Source organism: Triticum aestivum, chromosome 6B, assembly GCF_018294505.1.
Source record: "Triticum aestivum cultivar Chinese Spring chromosome 6B, IWGSC CS RefSeq v2.1, whole genome shotgun sequence".
In the NCBI taxonomy this organism is placed as follows: Eukaryota; Viridiplantae; Streptophyta; class Magnoliopsida; order Poales; family Poaceae; genus Triticum; species Triticum aestivum.
This window is the reverse complement of record NC_057810.1, coordinates 459,029,837-459,054,763: the sequence shown is the minus strand read 5'-3', so window position 1 is coordinate 459,054,763 and position 24,927 is coordinate 459,029,837. Positions and strand designations below refer to the sequence as shown.

The 24,927-nt window shown below is 47.7% G+C and overlaps 2 protein-coding genes across 5 annotated transcripts; one reads left to right on the top strand and one right to left on the bottom strand.

The window, feature by feature from the left end:
- Positions 1 to 1,335: 1,335 nt before the first annotated feature.
- LOC123139267 (disease resistance protein RGA5-like) lies at positions 1,336 to 6,363 on the bottom strand. Its single transcript, XM_044559064.1, has 3 exons — positions 5,564 to 6,363; positions 3,513 to 4,482; positions 1,336 to 1,896 (listed from the first exon to the last, which is right to left on the bottom strand). The coding sequence occupies exons 1-3, from the start codon at positions 6,361 to 6,363 to the stop codon at positions 1,336 to 1,338; spliced, it is 2,331 nt and encodes a 776-aa protein (XP_044414999.1).
- LOC123137459 (uncharacterized) lies at positions 2,196 to 13,299 on the top strand. Of its 4 annotated transcripts, none has more exons than XM_044557226.1 (4): positions 2,196 to 2,600; positions 2,785 to 2,891; positions 11,477 to 11,560; positions 11,638 to 13,299. In XM_044557226.1, the coding sequence occupies exon 4, from the start codon at positions 11,863 to 11,865 to the stop codon at positions 12,778 to 12,780; it is 918 nt and encodes a 305-aa protein (XP_044413161.1). In that variant the 5' UTR covers positions 2,196 to 2,600; positions 2,785 to 2,891; positions 11,477 to 11,560; positions 11,638 to 11,862; the 3' UTR covers positions 12,781 to 13,299. The 4 variants fall into 4 exon arrangements, with proteins under 4 accessions (XP_044413161.1, XP_044413163.1, XP_044413162.1 ...); XM_044557228.1 differs by having other exon boundaries at positions 2,196 to 2,690; positions 11,482 to 11,560; XM_044557227.1 differs by having other exon boundaries at positions 2,196 to 2,690; positions 11,477 to 11,517.
- The last annotated feature ends 11,628 nt before the right edge of the window (positions 13,300 to 24,927 follow it).

Here is a 24,927-nt window from a genome sequence, read left to right as displayed (position 1 = left end):
GAAAGGCCTCGTGGGCTGTAGAGGGAAGGGAACTAGCCATTGGAGGGCTGGGCGCACCCCTCCCTTGGGCCCATGCGCCTAGGGTTGGGGGGGGGGAACCCTAAAGGGGGCGCCCCCCTTGCTTGGGGGGCAAGCCCCCTCCCCTTGGCCGCCCCCCCTCTAGATCTCATCTAGAGGGGGGCGGCCCCCTTCCCCCTCCTCCTATAAATAGAGGGGCGAGGGGAGGGCTGCAACACCACATCCAAGGCGCAGCCCCTCCCCTCCCCAACACCTCTCCTCCTCCGCAAGAGCTTGGCGAAGCCCTGCCGGAGTACTGCCACTCCATCACCATCACGTCGTCGTGCTGCTGTTGGAGCCCTCTTCCTAAACCTCTCCCTCCTCCTTGCTGGATCAAGGCGCGGGAGACGTCACCGGGTTGCACGTGTGTTGAATGCGGAGGTGCGTTGTTCGGCGCTAAGATCGGAATCCACCGCGATCTGAATTGCTTCGAGTACGACTCCCTCATCCGTGTTCTTGTAACGCTTCCGTCTCGCGGTCTTCAAGGGTATGAAGATGCACTCCCCTCTCTCTCGTTGCTAGTTAATTCATAGATTGATCTTGGTGATACGTAGAAATTTTTTATTTTCTGCAACGATCTCCATTCTCCAACAACCTCCTCGCACTCGTGGCTGCGCCGAGCCAGGCTCATGAGAAACTGCCGATTCGGCAGTTTCTGCCGGGCCAGGCTCATGCCTGCTTTATGGTTCGTGCGGGCCATGAATCGCATGCAGCCCAGCCAACTAAATAGGCCACGCACATCCCGCGCGGGCCTGGTTGGGCTGCATGCGGGCAACCAAACACGCCCCAAGTGATCGTGAGACCTGATTTTGTGCGGCCGATGGTTCCAATATATTAAGTATATATCTCATTCCTTCCAACATGGTCTTCAGTTACAACACAAGCGGGTGATGCTTTGGTATGGTGGGAACAATATTAAAAAGGTAAACACACCCGCTTGGGTTGTAATTTATTTTAGAAAATGTATAACAAGATGCCATTTTCATCCAAAGAGGTTAGTAACACAGGGCTCCGATGCATAACCAAAGAAAAGAAAATGAAAAAAAGGACGATATGATGAAGGCGTGGTTTGCGACTTTGCGTCACTTGGTCACTTTGAGTCAATGACCACCAGGACTGAAATATAATCCATAAAGCTAATCGAGAGGAAGGCCGGACATGCTGGCAGCTACATCAGGCTTGAGTGGGATGGGCATGGCAAACCTAAGAGTTAGTGGTCTCAATCCTATGGTGATCGCCACACTCGGACAAGGTGGAGAAACTACGACGAGTAGAAGGTCACATCGCCTTAGCGGTCGCCCTGGCGTGACAATGTGCCACCGGAAATTGGCCTGGGGTGAGCAACCTCGATGATGAAGGCATATACCTCCCTCCTTGTAGCGCCACACCACTGTGCCCGAGGTTGTCCAATCCACATACGAACGAGTCAACTACATGGCCGGCACTAACAGGGGGTTGTGGTCCCTCTTGCACCTCCTGGATGGATTCAGCTACCCAGGATAGTAGATCGGTGGGCTGGCTCGGTGCCAGGCGGCAGCGTGAGAGGTTGTTAGAGGGAGAAGGAGGCGGGCCACATCGTGGCGGGGAGAGGAAGAGGTTGGCAACGCTGTGGATGAGAGAGGAGATGGTGGGGAGAGGAGTGGGCGGGCTTTGCCATGGCATGAAGGTGAGGTGCCTGGGAGATATGGCGACGACGACGCTATGGCGGGGAGATGAGATGCGGGCGACACCCGGTGGCTGGTTGGATGTGCGAGGGGAGTAGGAGGCGGCTATGCGGTGCGTGAGTGAGGAGAGGAGTGTCTGCTTTTTTCCGTCAAGAAAAGGAGAAAGGAGCAGCTTCTATATGTTGACATCAATGCCACATAACATAACAAGTCATTTTTTTTAGAAAAGTACCAACCAAATGATCATTGTGTAGCCTACAATTTTAAAATCACCAAAATCAGGATGCGGCTCACGTTGTGCCATTAAGGACAGTATAATTAAACCTAATCCAAACTCTCTCAGCGATTCGCGTTTTCGGCCGTACGTTTTTCGATCTGACAGTTTCTGGCCATCAGATCACATCTGGGAAGCAATCTGCGCCGCACTGTACGATATCTGGCCCGACTGTGGCTGCTGCTCCAGGCGCCGAAACGAATGCCTCTGGTGAATTGGGCCCTCGGCCAGCCCATTCTAGGATCGTGCGGGGAGTTGCTAAAAAAACCGCCCACGCGAGCCGCACACAAGCGAGAAGCGACCGCGTCCAGATTGATGCAAGGCACACGAGGAGCAGCCTGTGTGTGTCCGTCGATTCAATCCACCGGAGGTGCGGGATCGAGGTAACTCGATGGGCGGGCTGGGATCGACCGCTGCGAGGCGCGCACAGGAGCAGCCGATGTGCGTCGGTCGATTCGATCCACCGGAGGTGAGGGTCGGAGGCAAGTCCATGGGCGCGCTGGGATGGACTGGAGGAGCGGGATCCGGCTCCAGCCGATGGGCTCCAGCACGCGGTTGGATGCGAGGTGCGCGAGGGATTAGAGGAGGCGCGCGGGTGAAGAAAGGTGGGTGCGAGGGCGATAATGGCGGACGCCTCCTCTGCTAGAAACTGCTTCTTTCTCTCTTGAACCACGCAATCATGGCATTCATGGCTGGTAATGTGGCAGTTCTTTCCTATGCCCTTTGGTACTACTACTATATAATGCTTTCTCCCCTGCCACTGTTTGCCGACGCTCTGTACTCCGACAGGAACATTGCTATGGTACGTCTGGTGGATTGATTTGGGCAGATTCTGGAGCTTTGTGCTGTGGATTTTCTTGCTCACCAGTTCATAATCTCAGATGGCTTTCGGACAGGTAACTACACTGCCACCCTCTCAAGCCTTCTTCCTCTCTCGTTGGAATTCAAGTGTTTTATCATTTTTCCCACAAAAAAAAAGTGTTTTATCATTTATTATCCATGCTTAGAAGTTTTTCAGTTCACGCATGATGCACCTATGAGCGAACTCTGATGCATCACATGCATGATTTGTTGTGTTTCCCCTGATGTTGGTTGATGAACCAAATCAAAATTTCTCTTGATTAAATTAACACAAAGCCAGACACATGCAAAAACGATCGAAAAATTGCACAAGGAGGTCCTGAATTTATGATAGCTCAGTGCGTGCGTGTTAGTCGTGACTTGAGGATATTATAGCTTACTGTTCAGGTTGTTCTATAAATTAAGAGAGAGGACATATTCTCTTGCTTGTTGATTAATCCAGCATCATTGGAAAAACTATTTGTATACTGGTACTACGTACTGAATATTGCTTTCAGTTATTGGTTTTAAGATGGAACATTCTTCAGAGCCCTCATCTCTGACGTGCACTCATGGAAACAATTGCCTGTTTTTTTCCCTCACGTTGTAAAAACGGTTAAGGTAGCTGGTTTGCACAACAAAGGTGCAATAAATGGTTGTATTCCCATAGTGCATACATACTCGATGAGAGATGAGGGCTCCCCCGATCGCACTCTAGATAAGTGTATAGCAAATGATGCCAAGGTGGCATCTCTGTCTTCGTCATTGTTGTTAAAGCAGTCCAGCGAGAATCGCCGAACCGTGTCTGTGCTCAAATGAGCACCACCAACTGTAACAAAGTTACCTTTGCTCGACAAAGAATTGATGAAATCAAGAATTACACCGTGAACGGTGCAACCCTCTGGCTGGTCATCATTGTAGTTGAACACAGGCTGAATCAGTCTCCTGATGATGAGCTCTTTGAAGTAGAGCTGCCCTGTCTCCCACAAGCTTTTTTCGTCTCCTGTTTCTTTACCTCCATTTTCTTCATATCCTATGATTTCACCTCCTTCAACTCTCGTTTCTTCTCCTCCATCACGTCTTATTTCTTGAGCTCTTCTTTCATCATCTTTTCGACGGATAAGTCTTTCAGCAATCCATAATCGTATCAGACGGTCCTTCTTGATGGTGCAACCTCCTCGAAAGACACTTAGGTACAACAAGCAAGACCTCAGAGGCAAAGACAAAGCATCATAACTCATCTGCAGTGTCTTCATAATCCCATCTGATTTGGAATATTGCTCCACTGATGAAACAACAGATATCTCAGGCTCTGGTAGTTCTTTGCATTTTGCTGCTAATAAGCCAGCTGCAAGAACTAGGGCCAATGGCATGCCACCACACATTTTAAACATGTTTTTGGTTACTTCAGCATGATCAGCCGGCCATTCTTTTTGCCGAGTTAATTTTAGGTATAATCTTGCAGACATCTCCTCGTTAAGTGGCTCAATCCGATAGATATCCATTGGACGTACAGAACAATGTTGAGCAACAGCACTGATGCATGTTGTTGTCAATACCCTGCTTCCATTATTCTCGTTGGGCAAAGCAGAATTGATAATTTTCCAAGCCTGTGTGCTCCATAAGCCATCCACTAAGATGAAATACCTGACATATTAAATGACAAATCAGTATAAGCTACTATGACAATTCAAAAAGTAAGATAAATATACAACTTCACATACATAGAAATTCGCAAAGTTACAAATATCGGACGATTCACTGTTAATCGCTACTCAACACCGACCGAGCAGCTACCAGTTACCGTTTTGGTTTTCAAATTGATTTATGTAACTTTTTTTACATGAAATTGATTTATGTATGCATGTATCGATTTCTATTGCAGATTCCCTTAGAAACTTCCACGATAACCATGAAACAGAAAACATACACCATCTATTGGCTGATGTCGAGAAATTTCTATCCCAAAACAATTTTCCTACTACGAAGAAAATGAGAGGGTTGTCGAATATTGGATTAAGGGTATATTTGGTTTGTGACCAAAGTGTACCCTGTCAATTTTTCGGCTCTCGACCATGATCAAAACATTGATCTTTTTTTAGATGAGGTCATACTAGAGCCAGGGACATTAGGGTGTGCCACCTAAAAAAAATCAGCATCAGACATATGCTGTTGATTTGACCAAAAAAGCAGTATAGATACATTAATAAAAAAAAACTAAATCTTCGGGTGGACCGAGGGCCAAATTTTTGGCATGGCAATGCTCTTTTGCCAACTCTAGCTCATTCTTTTAGCCAATGTTGGCCAATCCATAGGCAAGAAAATCCTTTACCAAAGTTTGGATAATCAATCTTTTGGTATGGCAGCCTTGGACAAAAACCAAGCACAACCTAAGATGAGAAGATCTAAGTGAATTTGACTACTTTGTAACAAAAGAACACCCAAGTATTGCCACCTGGAATTCGATCCTTGGTAGGCTGGGTGTACAACCACCCCTCTAACTAGTTGATTCTCTTCCCAAATGAAGTTTAATATATAAAAGTTCAGATGCCTAAGAAGTACATACTACGTTGAACAAAACATATCTACCATTACGAGTGCTTTCCTCAAGATGTATTCTGGGCTGGGTACATGGTTTATTTCCTGAAATTTCAACTTCCTACTAAATAAAACACGTCAAGTCAAGAAACCTAGATAAGGAAGAGGTAATTAAACTGCAAGGCAGTACCTCTTTGTGGCGAGGTACTTCCAAAGCTCAGTGAGGAGTTTTTTCAGATCCTGGGCTGCGCCCCTTCCACGCCTAGGATCAATCTTCAGGTTTATTTTCTTTTCTGCAGAGGGGTTTACTTGACAAAGTATTTCCTGCACAGTCTCCGTAATGGATGGTCTCCGGCCAAGAGTAACAAAAGCTCGGCACTCAAAGTTCCCTTGAATCTTTGAATAAACCTCCTTGACAAGAGTAGTCTTACCAAGGCCTTCCACCCCGAGGATGGAAACCACCTTCCGCCTCTTCTCATGCTCACCAGTGAGATGCTTGACAAGCTCATCCATTGGAACTTCCATCCCGACAAGGGCAGTTTTCTCCTCGAAAAGTATATGTGAATCAACTGTAACTTGGGCGTGGCCGGGTAAAGAAGCAGGATCACGAAGTTCAGACGGCACTTCAATAACAAGACCGTATCTTTCACAGAGCTCACGCGCGTGCTCGATCCGGGCCTTGAATCTTTTCACTTCATCTTCTAAATCCAGTAGTTGGCCCCCTGTGTTTGGCATCGCCGGCACCTGATCGATCCAGTCCTCGATGTCGAAGACCAACTCCCTCACAATTTTCATCCACACTTGGACTTGCCAATTCATCTTACTTGGCAACACAGCCACTTGGCTGAAACTCTCCAAAAGAATCATAAGATCCTTTTGTAACCCTTCAATTACAAGGGCGCAATCCTTTAGCTTGGTGAGCTTGTAGACAACAGAGTTCACTGATCCTGCCGAATAGCTCACCATGGGCTGGCCCTCCATGATCTGCATACGTGGCTGAGCGTCAGCAAAACACAAGAGCGAGCCAACTCTCAAAATAGACAATTTAAAAAAGAACTGCCTAGTCTATTGAACAAGGAATTCATAATGCGTCAAGATTTGTAAGGATTAATCGATGAAGTCGACGTCTAAATTACCTGATATCTCAATTCTCAGCCAAAAAACAAAAAAACAAGGGCGTAACTGAGAATTGCGAAGGGGACCGTCCGCGGTCGATCGAGGAGAGAAGAGAGACCTAGGTTTTATTTCTTTTTTTGAGTAAGAGCATCTCCAGCCACGCCCCCAGAAAGGCCTTCTCGGCGATTTTTTCGCGCCGGCGCCGAAAAGACGGCCGCCTAGTCGCGTTCTCAGGAGCTCGATTTTCGCCGGCCTGGGCCGAAATCATCGCCGGCGGACCCAGCCCGAACCCGACGCGCTAGGGGGCGTCCGGGGCGCCGGGCGAATCGTTTTTGGCGCGAAAGAGCCGCGGGCCCGCCGAGTCAGTGACACGGGGGCTTCGTCGCCCTCATCGCCTCGGTTCCCGCGGGAATCAATGCCAAGGCTGCCACCGACGGTCAGCCTTGCCATTGATTCCTCGGGCAGCGCGTCACGGGGCGGCGCGCCGACGCCTCCCCTCCTGCGGGCGGTGTACACACGGGCGCGGTGTACACACGGGCGCGACTATATAAGCCGGTGGCCTCCCTCCAGCCACACCAAGCCCTAGCCGCCGAGCCCTCCCTCTTGTGCGCCGCCGCCGAGCCCTCCCTCTCCCTCTCCCGTGCGCCGCCTCCGAGCCCTCCCTCTCCCTCCCCCCCTGCCCCGATGGTCAAGCGTTTCCCCGGCAATGAGGCAGCGGCCAACGGTTTCGGTCGCCGCTCGCTGCGCGAACAGGAGTCATGGCTCCTGTTCGAGGCCAACATCCCGGCGCCATCGGACATGCGCGCCGGGCCGACGGGATGGAGGCTCAGCAACGGGGGAGTGCCATTCCCCCGTTGCCCGACGTCGTGGCGCGCCCTGGCTACTTCGCTGACGAGGTTGAGATCGTGGGTGCCTCCCTCAACGACGAGCAGCACGCCCTCCCCCAGTACGCCGCCGACAACCACGCGGCGTGGGCGGCGTACTTCGAGCGTCGTCAACAGCAGAGGCTGAAGTCCACCTACGGGGCGCAGGTGGTGGGTGGCACGAAGAACAGCGAGGGGCGCCATCTGTGGTGGGGCGTCCCCGGCCGCACGCTCGAGGGCGTGCTGACGCACCTTGAGGGCGGCAACAACCCACCGCTGTCATACCCTCCCCCGGCGAGGACGGCCGCCCCGGCCCATCGCCGACGCGTCGGGCAATGGATGCCCAGGAGGTTCGACTCCTCGTCGTTCTCCTCGCACTCCTCCTCACGGGCTTCTTCGCACTTCTCCGGCTCTCCGGCGCTGCTCGGCGTCAAGGCCGAGCCCGCGGCGGAGACGCCGCTCGGCCAGCGCACTCGCAGCGTCGGCATCGTCATCAACGAGGGCGGCCGGCGCGCCTCCTCGTCGGCTCCTCCGCGCTTCGTCAAGCCAAAGACGGGGTCGGGGCTAGCACCGGTGAAGATGGAGCCGGGCCTCCCCGCCGTGAAGACGGAGCACGACGACGTGGAGCTCGACGACGACGCGGCCTTGGAATGGGCGCGCAAGGACTCCCTGAAGATGGCGAGGGAGCGCCAGTGCGCCGCCGGGGCCGCGACGAAGGAGGAGTCGTCGTCATCGAGGACAGCGACGACGACGACGCGCCGCCGCCACCAGTCCGCGTTGGTGACGCCGGTCAGGGGTCCATCAGGGACGACCGCATCAAGGAGGAGAAGGCCGCCGACGACGGCGGCGAGGATGGCGGCGACGACCCCGACTACTCGGCGTTCAGCGATTTATTTTTTTAGTTATATTTTGCTATGTATCGCCGAACATGTCAATATATGCCAAGGTTTGCCGAAATTTAGCTGTGTTTAACCGAACTTTGCCAAACTTTTTTTTTGAAAAAATTATGCGCATCTGGGGGTGGCCATGGGGCCGGCGACTGCGGACCAACTCGCCCTCGGGCCTTTTTTTTCACCGGCTCACCCCCAGGCGGCGATTTTAGGCGCCCCCTGGGGGGCCAATGGCTGGAGATGCTCTAACAAGAGAGAGACCTAGGTCGTCATGGTCTCATGGAGACTAGAGGAGGCGGACGGATCAAACTGGCCACGGGCGAGAAGGGAGGGGGCATATTATCCGAAATCACTAGTTAAGGAGTACTCCTTGTGAAGATTATTCCAACTTCTCCAGGTTGCGACAAGTGGCGTGTTGCATGTGCGCCACTTGTCGCAACCTGGAAGTTTTTCTTTTTTCGTAGATCCGTTTATTCAAAACGTTTTATCTCTTAAACCGTGCGTCCAAATCTCGAACCGCTTTTGCCGTTGGATTCCTCGCGTCGAGATCTTCAAAACTAGATCCCATGTTGATAGGTTTTGACGAACTTTTTCTCGCGAAAAAAACCGGACGAAAAAACCGAACCAGGAGCACGGGTTTTTTCTCTTTTCGAAAGAGGCACGTCCGTGCCTCTGACGAAATCACAACCGTGCCTCTCGCGGAAGCAAAACCGTGCCTCTTGCGAAAAAAAACAGAAAACGCATTTTTTTTTGTTTCTGAGGAGGCACGGCCGTGACTCTCGCGGAAGCACAATCGTGCCTCTCGCGGAAGTAAAACCGTGCCTCTTGCGAAAAGAAAAAAAAATAGAAAACGTGTTTTTTTCGTTTCCAAGAGGCAAGGCCGTGACTCTCGTGAAAGCACAACCGTGCCTCTCGCGGAAGCAAAATCGTGCCTCTCGCGAAAGAAAAAAAAACGCGTTATTTTTTCATTTTCAAGAGGCACGGCCTCTCGCGAAAGCACAACCATGCCTCTCGCGAAAACAAAACCATGCCTCTCACAAAAAAAATGTGTTTTTTGCGCAAAAAATGTGTTTTTTGCGCAAAAAATAATTTCGATTTTTTTTGTCGAAAAGCTAGGGAAGACCGGTGGAAAACCAAAACGTCAAAAAAAACAGAAAAAAAACTGTTTAAAAGCCGAAAACGTGTGCAAAAAAATAAAAAAATAAAATCCGGAGGGAGCACCCAGAGCGCGACACGTGGCAATGGCTGAGAGCGCGCCAAGTGGCGCTGATCGTTACGAGGCTTCCGAAGGAGCGCTTAGTTGCTCGCCGTATTATCTATCGGTGCTGCAAGCCTGCAAGACTTTATCTAATGATGGGCTGGTAGTGCGGCAAGCCTGCAGTCAGTAACTAGGCCCACTCAAAAAACAAAAAATCAGTAAGTAAGATAGGCCCACTCAAGTTAGTTGAGAAGTATATAATTGAGAAGTAATTGAAATCAAATAGAACAATGTGTACATAGAGAGCAATGATCCAGCTAATTAACTTTTGCAAACTAAGATCTATTTGATGTGTTAAGATATTTTCGTACAAGTGAGGAACGCTGTCTTTACCTTCATTTACACTAGATCATGATGGCGCGCGTTGCCGCGCCCGTCTATTTTTGAAATAGATTATGGATAGTTTTAGTTGATTTGCACGTTGTGCGGTAGTAAGCGAGGAATTGTCATCGGCAGCCACACCCTTCCATCACGATGATGAACTGCCGCACCCTTCATGAAATATATGAGACGATGTTAACATATTACAATTTCATAGAAGTCCTAAGTTCTTTCATGTTTAGATATCTTCATAAAAAGATAAGATAATATGATATTTGAACTAATTCCTGCCAGAGCACCACACATCTTGACATCTCGTGATCGTACATCAAGGGTTTTCAAAATCAGGGATTTATCTCATACTACTACATAGCATGAAGCACCTTGATATTTATAATAGGTGCAATTTTCCTTCTAGAAATATAAGCATATTCATGCTCTGAAATCTATCTCTATATTTGATAAAATTAGGCCGCATCAACATTGACTGTAACAAAGCTCGAACAGTTCAAATTGCAGTGCATCCAGTTTATAGCCCTAGAGAAATCTATCACCATTTCCAAAGCACTGTCCACAATGGAGATTATTGTAACCAGTTGGCACCTGTAATGAACCTGAAGATGAGCTTTACGATATCAGAAAATGAGTTTCTATAACCTGCATATTCAGGAAAGGAAAAGGTCCCAAACAATCATCATAATATAGTTATATAGGTACATTATTTATTGGCTATAGTTTCACATATCTGTACGGATATTTGGCTAGCTACATGTTTATGTGACTGTATGAGATAATGAGATGCTCTGTTTGCACTCAATACTCGTCAGCAAGCATGTACTACAGTTTATGGGCACCATGTATATCATCAATATTAGATACTCATCAATATTTGACACGGATGTGCACGTATGTTCATAACAGAGGTCGTGTATTACTTTCATTCTAGTACATATATAATGGTGTACGAAAATAGTAGAACTTGTAGCAGTATGAAAATGCCAAACCTGTGAGTCTGCGACCTATGAGACAATAAATGTATAATCCCTAACTTACAATTCTACCCAACACGGGCTAGACTATACTTGACATGCCCAGAAACCGTACATAGTAGTCCACATCCAAATTTCAGAATGTTCTTTCCTAATACATATAGCTACACTGAAACACATGTGTAAAAATTATTTGTTGGTTCCTTCATGAATTGGCGGGTTGCTGGGTATGTGGGTTTCGTACAAGGGCCTCTCTGCTGTCTGCGACAATCAAAGGAGCTGGGCAATGCCTTGCTATCGACGTGAAGCCTGAAAGGTCATCAACGAAATGCTTTTGTTTTCCCTGTAATCCCAACATTTTTCAGTTCATGCTTCTCACCGGTGAAACATTATTTACGCTCATTACAACAGTGTTTCGTCCTCTCGGGGTTATTTGCGTGCACCGGAACAATGTCCCCTCGAGAGGATATATTAGACGTCATTTTCTTTCTCCCTTTTCTCTAAATCTAGTGCTTGTAAGTGTTCTACAGGGGATGTGCTTGATTTGTTTTTTGATTTATCCAATCTTCTTTAATGGTATCCTTGCTAATCTCGCTGTAATTATGCTCCAAATCCTAACTGTTAGCACGGAGTTCATTGTTCTTGCCACTTATCTTTTCTCCTCAGGATAGCAGCAAGTCAGGTCAGCATTCAGCACAATTTGGAAGGTCAGAATGCAAAGCTCTCTTTGCATTCAGCACAATTTGGAAGGTCAGCATGAGTTCCTCATATGCAACTTTCAGATTTGTCATGTACTTAAAACTATTAACCCCTTCCTCTACTTTCAGGAACACCATGAATATTCGTTAGCCTAGTTGTTTGAAATAATGATGCTTCTTCATGGAATAAAGGCAGATTCTAATAATGCATTTTTAGAAGGCAGCTCCACAGGAATGACTCTGCACATTGTGCTTCACTATTTCTAAGAATATGTTGCGCGGGCCTTTTCTTTTCAGGATTGTAAAGACTAATGTTGGTCTGCAACTGAAACAAAATGTCGAAACATACTATGAATGAATTTTGTCCTAGTTCACGGCATCGGGGGATTGGTTCTGCTGAGATACCTGGGGGCTGCAGAGACTGCAATCGATTCTTTACCAGAGGAAATCGGAGAACTAGGGCAGCTGGAGACCCTGAATTTGAGGAAGACAAAAATGCTGAGCACTTTGCCTACTTCTATAGCTAAACAGAAAATGTTGGCACATCTGCTAATTGACGGCACCGTCAAACTGCCTAGCGAAATCCTGAAAATGCAAGGATTAGAAGAAGTATCAACTGTTGGTGTCTACAGTAGCAGGACAATCGATTCAGTGGCAGAGCTCTTGAGGAAGTCGGAGCGGCTGAGGGTCCTCGGCATAAGATTGGATGGGTCACACTTATCTAATGATAACGAGAGTGTCAGGACTTTCCTCATGGAGGTTACAAGGTCTAATAAGCTTACTTGCCTATCACTTGATTGCCTCAATTTCGGTTTGCTTGACATACCGCTGGAGTTCCCTCCATCTGATCAGCTCCGAAGATTTGAGCTGAAAATCTCGGTTCCAGTCCTCGGACGGACTGCACACAGGATGGCCTCTCTTGTCAGCGTTACCCACTTGGATATTGAAATTGTTCGATTAGAAGATGAAGCTGTCCGTGCCCTGGGAGGTTTGCCTCATCTAGTCCTTCTCAAGTTAGTTTCTTCAGGTGGCATAAGATTCAGCTCACAACTCAAATGGAACCCAGAAGGCAGGTGCAAAGTCGGCGTGGACCATGGCTTTAAGTGTGTGAAAGTATTGTCGCTCATATGCCGAGTTCACACCAGGAGCCATGAAGGAGCTACAGAGGCTGACGCTCGACTTCAGCGCACGGGAAGCACTGTGTATCTATGGAAATTTGAGTTTTGGCATCGAGCATCTCTCTTCCCTCACACGAGTCCATGCCATGATTAGCTGCAAATCTGTTGTAGCTTCGGAGGTAAATACTGTGAAGGATGCGATACGAGAACAAGCAGGTAACTTGTCTAGCAAACCCACAATCGAATTCACCACAATAAATGAACACATGATAATTCCTGATCACAAAGCAAAGACAGCAGCAATTTCCCCTAAAATTTGGTTAAACGGGTGTATCAACTTCAGACAAACTGCCTAGTATTGTAAGAGGTCAGGATGGAGTCAATTTTAATCACATGTGGCTGAAGCACTCATGCACAACAGGACACGCGACTTCGTCTTCTTCTCAGTAGTACTATAAGTAAAATCTTTTACGTGTTGTAACCTGCAAGGGTAGTGGTATGTACCTTTTTTCGAAAAGGAGGATTTCCTCCTGCCTCTACATCAAAATGATGCACGAAGTCATTTTATTGATCTTAAGTTTCAAAACAAAGTCTTTTTTTTAGGGGTATGCCAAGAGCGTACCTAAGCTTTATAGAAGAAGGAAATATTTACATGAAGAGTTTTCAAGAAGAAGGAAATATTTACAAGAAGAGTTTTCAAGCTCGCGCCACACTCCGACGGAAACCAACAATACCCCTACACCCACACTACCCGACTACTCACACAACTGATGTACACTCTGAGCTCCTGCTGCTAACCAAAGTCGCAACTCGTGATAAATCCTTGTCGATAGCTCCCATTCATTGATTGTGTCTCTTCCTCCAAATACTCGCCCATTACGTTGCTTTCAAATACTCCAACAAATCAACATGACCAAAGAGTCAAACCCCTTTCGAACTCCCTTTGGCATGCTCTTCCGGGATCTGGGCCACCAGTCTTGCAACCGCTCCGAGGTCAAAGGCACAAGCTGCAGGTCTATATTGGCCCACCTGAAGCATTGGACCCACATCTGCCTCGAGTAGACGCACTGTAGCATAATATGATCAACCGAATCCTCCTCCTGATCACACAGAAAGCAGACCGACGTGGCATCTTGCAACCCATGTCGAAATCGTCTGTCAGAAGTCCAAAGTCTGTGCTGCAGGGCCAGCCACATGAACAATCTACATGCCAGTGGGGCCCAACACTTCCACAGCCCCTTAGCGCATCCAAGTTTAATAGCTCCCTCGTTCATGATCCGGTACGCCGAGGCTGCCGAGTACTGGCCCGCGGCATTCCACTTCCATATGGCCTGATCACCCATGTTAGGATCCAAGTTCAGCTCGCTAAGGGTCTCCCATAGGTGAATAAACTGCATCAGTCCATGTGTGGATAACTCACCCTTGATATCGTTGATCCAATTGCCTAAGAAGAGGCCCTCCCTCACCGATCTTCTGTTCGCCGTCTGGGTTCTAACCTTCCCAGTCACCAGCGGAGCAATCTCAGCAATTCGCATTCCATTGACCCATCTATCCTTCCAAAACAGCACTCGGTTCCCATCTCCAACTTTCCAGTGAACCAAACTGGCAAACGCAGCCTGCATCTCTTTGTCAGCGGACATGGCCAGACCGTGCCACGGCTTTGAGGTATCCGTTCGCCTGAGCCATTCCCATCTAAGGCGTAGAGCGATGCCCTGCGTACGAAGATCGATGACGCCCAATCCCCCCAGCTCCTTCGGCCGATAGACACGCTTCCAAGCAACCAGACACTTGCCCCCATGTATCTCTTCTGAACTAGCCCAGAAAAAGGCTTTACACCCTCTGTCAATGCTATCTAGCGCCCACTTCGGAGCATCCGCCACAATCAGATGGTGAATAGGCCTCGCCCTAACCACACTGTTGACCAGAATCAGTCTGCCCGGCCTGGTTATCATACCTCGCATCCACCCTGGTAGGAAGTTCAGCACCACATCCACCAGCGGCTGCCATTGGTTACAGGTGAGTTGCTTAATCGAAAGCTGGAGCCCTAGATATTTGCACGGAAAACTCTGAATCTTCCAAGGGAGAGCAGCTGCGACTGTCTCCGTGTCTCCCTCTCCAGGTCTAATAAGGATCGCCGAAGTTTTTTGGTAGTTGATTTTCAGCCCCGACGCCTCCTCAAAGATGTGCATCACCTCCTTTACAAACTCAAGGTCCAAGGCAGTCGGTCTGATGAATAAGACCACATCATCCGTGTAGATAGATAGCCGCTGCAGAGGAGTGCATCCGGGCATTGGGCTAAGAACTCCCATCTGTTGAGCACAGATGATAAGGGCCGAGAGAGCATCCATCGCAATAACAAATAGAAGAGGCGAAATTGGGTCCCCTTGCCTTAGCCCACAAGCGTGAATGATTTTCTCCCCCACACTGCCATTGAAGATCACCCTTGAGCTCGCCGTGGAGAGCAGCGTGGCAATGAGCTCTCTCCAACACGCCGAAAAGCCCTTCGCACGGAGCACCTCAAAGAGGAAAGACCAAGACAAAGAGTCAAAGGCTCTCAAAATATCCATCATCACCAGGACACCTTTTGCTTTCCTCTTGTGCAAGTTCCTCGCCACTTGGCGCACTAACATGAAATTATCATGTATGCTCCAGCCTTTAATGAACGCCGATTGGTTCATGTGCACCAGCTCTCCCATACGTCCACTCAACTTGCCCGCCAGCAATTTAGCACTGATCTTGGGTATACTATGCAACAGACTAATGGGCCTGAAGTCACCAATCTCCGAAGCATCCAGCTTTTTTGGAATTAGCGTGATCAATGCCTTATTCAGTCTGCCAAACCCTCTCCCGTTGCCTAGCAGAAAGTTGTGAATAGCAGCCACGACATCTCTCTTAATGATTGCCCAGGCTTTGTGAAAAAACAACCCAATGTATCCATCCGGCCCTGGCGCCCTATCCCCTGGCATAGCTTTGATGACATCCCAGATTTCCTCTTGTGAAAATAGAGCATCTTGGTCCGAGAGGTTGAGAGGTTCCATGTTCAGAAACTGAAGATCCAGGGTGACATCTCTCGCTCGGGCTCTGCCCAATAAATCCTCATAGGCCTGATGGAACGCCTCTTCTTTCCCCTTCTGGTCGGTAATGATCTGGCCTCTATAGGAAATCGCCGGAATATAATTTTTGGACTTTCTCCCATTCACAAAGAGTTGGAAAAAATGGGAGTTAGCATCGCCCTCTTTGAGCCATTTTATGCGGGAGTGTTGCCTCTGTATCGTCCGCTCCAGAGAGGCCAATCCCAACGGCGTCTTCTTGAGGGTACCACGAAGCCATCTCTCTCCCACTGACAAACTCCTCTCCTCCATAGCGCTGTCAAAGAGCTTGATGACCAGCCTCGCAATTGCCATATGAATCTTGACATTCCTAATCTTCCTCTGTCCCCAAGACACGAGGAACTTGGCAATATTCCTAAAGAGCTCATCCAATCGCTTGAAAGGATCCGTAATGCTGGGATCACATCTCCAGGCCTCCCTAACTGCATCCTCAAACCCCTCAATCTTGGTCCAAAAGGTCTCAAACCTAAACCTCCTCGTAGTGAGAATATACTCATCCAAGGTGAGATGCAACGGACAATGATCTGACATGTCCGTGGACAACGCTTGCAACATGCAGTTCGGATACTCCAACTCCCAATCAATCGATACCAGCGCACGGTCAATCTTGGTGAGGGTAGCCTGCTCTCTCTCGTTGCTCCAAGTGTATTTACGACCATGGAGGAAGAGCTCCTTCAACTCCATATTGTCAATGAAGCGCCTAAACCTCCCCATCATCCTCCTATCAATGTTTGAGTTGCTCTTGTCTGATGCATGTACAATGAGATTGAAATCTCCAATGATCATCCAGGGACCCGGGCACAGAGCTCGACGTTCCTCCAGTTCCTCCAGGAAGGCGATTTTGTCAGCATCCTCCTGGGGGCCGTACACCACCGATAGCCACCAGGGAGCACCTTCCAGAGGCACCACATATCCCGAGATAAAGTTTGAATCATTGACCCAGTTCGAAACCTGGATCAGATTCGATTTCCAAGCCACCAGGATCCCACCACGTGTCACACAAGCCGGGAGGTAAGCAAAGCCGTCATAAACTGGCCCTAAACATTGCATGATAATATAGCGGTCCACAACTGCCAATTTAGTCTCCTGGATACAAATAATAGTGACCTGCACCGAATCTACAAATTCCCTAAGCGCCTTTTTTTTGCCGGGCTATTAAGGCCCCTCACATTCCAACACACCAACTCCACCTTAGTGCTAGACATCGGAAAAACTAGCACTCCTGCATGGCTCACACACTTATACCATGCCCGGCAAAGTGTCTCCGTCTAGGGCGTCCCAATCCATGGGGATAGAATTCCCGAAGACTGCCGCGATAGCTCTGAGCTGCCTATCGTGGATCGGCGAGTCGAACACCTCCTTGAGAAGCCTTAATGCACTATCTGGGAATGATAAATATTCCTCCGTGAGGCCCAGTGTCTTGAGCAAAACAGCTTCTGCCACCGATGCCTTGGATTTCCTCGGTGCTGCAGTGCTAACAGACCTCGTGGTACGTCTCGGTGTGAACGGGTCCTGCCCAGCATGCACTCCTTTGACATGCACATAAAACAAAGTCTCAAGTTTCAAAAAGCTCACAAAAGGAGCATGAAACAAATCATTAAAAAGAGAACTACCACAACCGCGAAAAATAGGTCAAAGATGACTAAATACCTATCCTATTATTGAATCGTCATTCAAACCGATTGTAGATAACCTGTGCTACCGTCCCACCGGTTGCACCCAATATTCAAAAGCTCTCGAGTCCGAATGCGTGAATAACGACCACGTACGATTTTGTCTTTTTCTCTGGTACAGTAGTACTAAGTAAAATCTTTTATGTGCTGTAACATGCAAGTATAGTGGTATGTACCTGCAATCTTATTTCTGAACTGAACATATATGTAGTCGGCTGTTTAATTTCTCTGTCTATTATCGCGATCTTATGTATTTAAAGCAACTCCAACGGGGCGATCCATTTTATCCGCCCACGTCCGTTTAAGTCGTTGCGGACAAAACTGTTGGCCCAACGCGTCGACCCACTCTCAAAACGCTTCCGCTTCGCGTCTGCGCGGACCCATTTCCATTTGGGCTTGAAATGCGTCGGCACGGACGTGCCGCGCGTCCGCTCGTTGTCTGCCGCGTCCCCATATGGCGACCGGTTAGCTACCTCCCGCATCTTTATTAATGACAACCACAAACCAAGGGCCCACACGTCAATGATGGCGGGCGTCCTTTTTATTCCGAGCATGCGCAGCGGGTGGTGGGGCTCATCCTCTTCCAGCCTTTCGTCCCCATCTAGCCACCCTGTTGCTCCCCGCCGACGACAACCCTAGCCTAGTGCGCGAACAAGGGAGGCCCCCACCGGCTCTTTGCTCGCGCTCGCGCTTCCCCCGCCCCCGCCGGCATCTGCCTGCCCAGCGAGGCAGCGGATAAACGTCCCAGTGCACCAGGCGCGAGGTGGCACTGGGAGAACCGCATCCCCCTCCCGTACCCCGACGTGACCCTGTCACATGACTGACATTTGGATCAAGATAGGATCCCAGTGCCGGCGGTGCCGCGGTCGGCGCGGGCGCACATGGAGGAGGTGCGGCGCTGGCGGGAGGTGCTGTTGCAGGAGCAGTGCCTCAACCCAGTCTACGCAACAGACTCTCCCGATTGGGAGGTTTGGTTCGCCCTCGAGCACGAGGAGCAGCGGTGGCGTAGCGTCCAGCACATGCGGGCTAGCACCCCGCTGCCCCCCGTCGTGCGTGACGAGGACCTGGAGGAGGAGGCCACCTACCAGGCTACTGCCTTGCAGGAAAGAGAAGAGGAAGAGCAGCGCAAGGCGGCGGAGGAGGAGGCGACGTACCAAGCGCGCCTGTCAAAGGCCATTGCACTCTCCGCTTCTAGCGATTGCGTCGTGTCGTCGCTAATGCGGCTGTCCCCCATCAAGCCCGAGCCGGCGCCGTCCCCCATCAAGCCCGAGCCGGCGCCGCCCCCCATCAAGCCCGAGCAGTACACCTGGGACGGAGTGGTGCGCGAGTGGGTCAGCGCGCCACCCATCTAGCTTGGGGTGAAGCCAGCGCAGGAGAAGCTCTACCTTGAGTAGTGACACACTGGCTGGCGGACGAGCGCCGCGAGAGCGAGCGTCTGGAGCAGTGGGAGCGTGACGCGAAGGAGGATCAGCGCAAGGTGGAGGAGGAGCGCCATGCCCGTGCTGCCCAGCTGGCAGCGGCCACACCGGCGCCAGAGGACGTCGCCACAACCTGGGCGACAGCGTTCCCCTAGGCTGGCCCGATGCCGATGTGACGCCTCGACTCGATCATGCACTAATCATACACGCAAATGTGCACAATCAAGATCAGAGACTCACGGGAAGATATCACAACACAACTTAAGACACAAATTCAAACATAAAGCTTTATATTACAAGGCAGGGCCACGAAGGCTCGAATACAAAAGTTAGCGAAAGCAACAACATCTAAGTACAGACATAATTAAACAAGTTTGCCTTAAGAAGATTGAGAAAAACAACGGCAACCAGATCGAAAAGGCGCAGGCCTCCTGCCTGGGAGCCTCCTAACTACTCCTGGTCGTCGGTCTCCACGTAGTAGTAGGCTCTGTCGGTGTAGTAGTAGTCATAGACGGGATCAACTGGCTCCTGAACTCTGTCATCTGATCGCAACAACCGTGTAGGGGAAAAAAGGTAACAAAGCAACCATGAGTACTCATCGAAAGTACTCACAATACTTACATCAGATCTATGCTAAGTATGCATCAGTATCAAAAAGAAGGGGTTGTATGTGTGGACTATGCTGCAGAATTGCTAGAATAGAAGGGAAGACCTAGCCTAATGAAGACTAGCCTCTTGCAGCAATAGAAGAGAGTAGATTAACCTAACATATAGTAACAAGCATATAATAGCAATGCCCAGAGATCCTTCCTCATCTACCCCGCGAGGAAGCGATCTCGGGGCCATCATATCAGTTTAGTGTCACGAGTATCCAATTCTAGATGTAGTAGATCGGGATACAACTCTGAACGTCCCATAACATGGACACGGCTATTCGAATAGATTACTTCCCTATAGGGGTGCACCAACTTACCCAATACACTCGATTAACTCTGACCGGACACACTTTTCGGGTCATGTCCTGTCTCGGCTGATCGACACACCGTAGTCCTACCTAGGCTCAACAGAGAGACCAACACACCGATCTAAATCTTAAGTGCGAAGGGGTCATGGGCCAATCGTCCTAAGCACTTCTACGCGTTGCGAATGCGGCTGATACGTCTCCACATCAAAAATTCTGTTTTTATCGTTTACCTACTCGAGGATGAGTAGTAATTAAGCTTGGGGATGCTTATGCATGTCCAACTTATTTATAATTTTTGCGTGTTCCATGCTGTTATATTAGCATTCTTGGATGCTTTACAATCATTTTATAGCAACTTTATATCATTTTTTGGGAATAACCTATTGACATAGTGCCCAGTTCACAGTAAAAAAAAGACATAGTGCCCAGTGTCAGTTGCTGTTTTTTGCTTGTTTTTTTACTTCGCAGAATATCAGTACCAAACAAAGTCCAAACATAGCAAAACTTTTTAAAGATTTTTTTGGACCAAAAGACACAATATGGGACAAAGAAGTACCAAAGGGGAGGCCCGAGGTGGGCACAACCCACCAGGGCACGCCCAGGAGCCCAGACGCGCCCGGGGGGTTGTGCCCCCCTCGGCGACCTCCCGCATTGCCTCTTCGCCCTATAAATACCCAAATATTCCAGAAACCCTAGGGGAGTCGACGAAAAACAATTCCAGCCACCGCAAGTTCCAGAACCACAAGATCCAATCTAGACACCATCACGGAGGGGTTCATCGTCCTCATTGGTGCCTCTCCGATGATGTGTGAATAGTTCATCATAGACCTACGGGTCCATAGGCAGTAGCTAGATGGATTCCTCTCTGTGTGTTGATTCTCAATACAATAATGGTCTCTTGAAGATCTATTTGTAACTCTTTTTTTGCGGTGTGTTTGTTGGGATCTGATGAACTTTGAGTTTATGATCAGATCTATATCCATGAATATTATTTGAGTCTTCTTTTGATCTCTTATATGCATGATTATTTATAACCTCATATTTCTTCTTCGAATCTTTGGTTTAGTTAGGCAAACTAGATCGATTTTTTTGCCATGGGAAGAGGTGCTTTGTGATGGGTTCGATCGTGCGATGTTCTTTCCTAGTGACAGAAGGGGATGCAAGACACACATGCATCATTGCTATTAAGGATAACAAGATGGGGGCTATTCCTACATGAATAGATCTCGTCTATATCATGTCATCATTCTTATTGTATTACTCTGTTTCTCCATGAACTTAATACACTAGATGCATGCTCGAGAGCCGTCGATGTGTGGAGTAATATTAGTAGATTCAGGCAGGAGTTGGTCTACTAATCTTGGACGTGATGCCTATATATTGATCATTGCCTTGGATATCGTTATAACTATTCGATTTCCTATCAATTGCCCAACAGTAATTTGTTTACCCATCGTGTGCTACTTTCTTGAGAGAAGCCACTAGTGAAATCTACGCCCCCCAGGTCTATTCTTTATCATATTTTCTTTGAAATCTATTTTTATCTGCTTTTGTTTTCAGATATATTATACCAACAACCCAAAAATACCTTGCTGCACTTTTTTGTTACTTATTTTATTTCGCGTTTTATCGAGATCTATTTATCCAATCTGCACAAATTTTATCGCGTTAACTTGACAATTTCTGGCGCCATTACCCGAAGAGGGATTGACAACCCCTCATAAGCGTCGGGTTGCAAGCATTTGTTCTTTGTGTGCAGGTACCGGTTACATAGTGTTGCTTGGTTCTCCTACTGGATTGATACCTTGGTTTCATAACTGAGGGAAATACCTATGTAGCTGTACTACATCATCCCTTCCTCTTTGGGGAAATACCGACGTAGTTCAAGCGACATCAAAAGGAATTTGTGGCGGTGTTGCCGAGGAGACATCATCAACATCCATCAGGTTCCTAATCACAAATCTCATCTCCTTGCAATTTACATTATTTGCCATTTGCCTCCCGTTTTCATCTCCCCCACTTCACAATAATTTGTCGTTTATTCGCCCTCTTTTTCGTTTGCCGTTTTCTCGTCAGATCTATTTTTGTTTGCCATCTTGTTGCATAGTCACGATGACTCAAGAAAACACCAAGTTGTGTGAATTTTTCAATACCAATAACAATGATTTTATTAGCACTTCGATTGCTCCTCCGTCACTAGTGCAGAATCTTGTGATATTAATGCCGGTTTGTTGAATCTTGTTATGAAAGATCAGTTTTCTGGTACTCCTAATGAGGACATCACGTCCCATCTAAACACATTCGTAGAATTATGCGATATGCAGAAGAAAAAAGATGTGGACAATGATATTGTGAAGTTGAAATTATTTCCTTTCTCTTTGAGGGATCGTGTAAAATTTTAGTTTTCTTCTTTGCCTCGCAATAGTATCGATTCTTGGGATAAGTGCAAAGATGCTTTTATTACTAAGTATTTTCCGCCCGCGAAAATTAGTTCCCTTAGAACTCAAATCATGAATTGTAAGCAACTTGAGCATGAACATATTGCACAATCTTGGGAAAGAATGAAGTTGATGCTAAGAAATTGTCCTACTCATGGTTTAAATCTTTGAATGATCATACAATTTTTTATGCGGGACTGAACTTTGTTTCTAGAAACTTTTAGATTCCGCCGCGGGTGGTAATTTTATGCAAATTACTTTGGGTGAAGCTACTAAATTGCTTGATAGTCTTATGGCAAATTATTCACAATGGCATATTGAAAGAGCACCTGCTAGTAAAATAGTTAATTCGATTGAAGAAATTAGTACGTTGAGTGAAAAAGTTGATGCTCTTATGAAATTAGTTGCTAATAAAAGGGATCCTATTGATCTTAATGATTTTCACTTGTCTACATTGATTGAGCAAAATAGTGATCCCATAGATGTGAATTTTGTCTCGCGAAACAATTTAATAACAATGCTTATAGAGGTAATTTTAATCCTAGGCCTTTCCCTGTAAATTCCTCTAATAATTATGGTAATTCCAATGGTGATTCTTCTTACAATAATAATAGGAACACCTCTGATCTTGAGAATAATATTAAAGAATTTATCAATGCTCAAAAAGTTTTCAATACTACGATAGAAGAAAAGTTGAATAAGATTGCTGATATGTCTAAAAGCATTGATAGAATTTCTCACGGTGTAGAAAATCTCAAGTTGAAATTTTTTATACCCAAGATTGATGAATCAATTAAAGCTTTATATGTTTCTATGTATGAAAGTAAGAAAAGAACTGCTATGCTTAGAGCCAAAAGAGAATTTTTAGAAAGAGCGTTTTCTAGTGATTGCTTTCATAAAAATGATGAAGATCTTAAAGTGATTGGTGTTTCTTCTATCGATTCCTTGTTTAGTAAAATTAAAACTGATGATAAAGGGACTGAAGAAGAGTCAACTTTAGTTAGAAGGTGTCCTGATAGTTCGGAGGGTGAAAATCTTGATAAAAGTGGGTTTGGAGAGGTCGAAACTTTAACTAGTGATGTGCCCAATCTTTTGGATTACAAAGACTTTAATTATAATAATTGCTCTTTGCTTGAATGTATTTCTTCATTGCAATCCATGATAAATTCAACCCATACTTATGAACAAAATACTACTTTTACTAAACACATTGAGGGAGTCCTGGATTAGGGGGTGTCCGGATAGCCGGACTATGACCTTTGGCTGGACTCCTGGACTATGAAGATACAAGATTGAAGACTTCGTCCCGTGTCCGGATGGGACTTTCCTTGGCGTGGAAGGCAAGCTTGGCGATACGAATATGTAGATCTCCTCCCATTGTAACCGACTCTGTGTAACCCTAGCCCTCTCCGGTGTCTATATAAACTGGAGGGTTTTAGTCCGTAGGACGAACAACAATCATACCATAGGCTAGCTTCTAGGGTTTAGCCTCTCTGATCTCGTGGTAGATCTACTCTTGTACTACCCATATCATCAATATTAATCAAGCAGGAGTAGGGTTTTACCTCCATCAAGAGGGCCCGAACCTGGGTAAAAACATCGTGTCCCTCGTCTCCTGTTACCATCCGCCTAGACGCACAGTTCAGGACCCCCTACCCGAGATCCGCCGGTTTTGACACCGACATTGGTGCTTTCATTGAGAGTTCCGCTGTGCCGTCGTCATCAGGAACGATGCCACATCCCGTCTTTAAAGATGACGATGTTGCTAAAGGAGCTTTGGCTATCGGCCAAACTCTCCGGCTAGGCGGTTTTCTTATGACCGCCTGTTCGGCCGCCGCGCCGACGATGACTTCTCGGGTCATTGAAAGCAATCTCCACGTCAACTCGGAACTCGCTGAGCAGTTAGATCCGATGGAGCTCTCTTCCTTAAATGAGCTCTTGGATCGCATCGCCGCCTTGGGCGTCTCTACAGACTACGACCAGATTGGGCTTAAACCCGATCTGAGAGAGATTTACTCTCCCAGGTCACCCACCACGTCGCAGTGGTGGAGGAACAATGCGGCGAATCTTCACCCATCTTAAGGACCAGATATGTCCGGACTCCTGATCCCTCCAAGCCGGATACCCGCGGAGGGGAGGACGTCACTCAAGCCCTGAACCTAAAGTCAGGCAGCGAGCTAGATTCATTGGACAACATCCAAGAACCCAAGCTTCCGAGTTTGGAAACTCCTTGGCCCCTGAGTCTCAGATTGGGCGAGGTTCCGGATTTAACTCCACCCGCCCACCCAAATATAAGGGATCTATCCCAAATTTGGCAAGAGCCCACAGAAACAGTACATCATTACTGGGCCAGATTCCTCCTGGTTATGAACAGGATAGAGGACTGCCGCGAGGAGGATGCAATTTCATTCTTCTGCAATAATTGCACGGACATCGGAATCCTCAACACCATAAGTCGCCGTGAAATTACACGCTTAGCTGACTTGGCATCCATAGTACTAAAATACTGTGCGATGGATAGCGTCCGGAAAACCGAAATAAAATTCTGGGACGATCCGGCCCTGAATACAACCCAGTCCGGAATAAAAGGGCGCATTATCTCCAGGCACCTGGGCTAAACACCAAAAAGCAAAAAAACCCGATAGGGTATGGAACCGCATTGGAGGGATGGCTCAATGGACCCTGTAAAATTCATAGT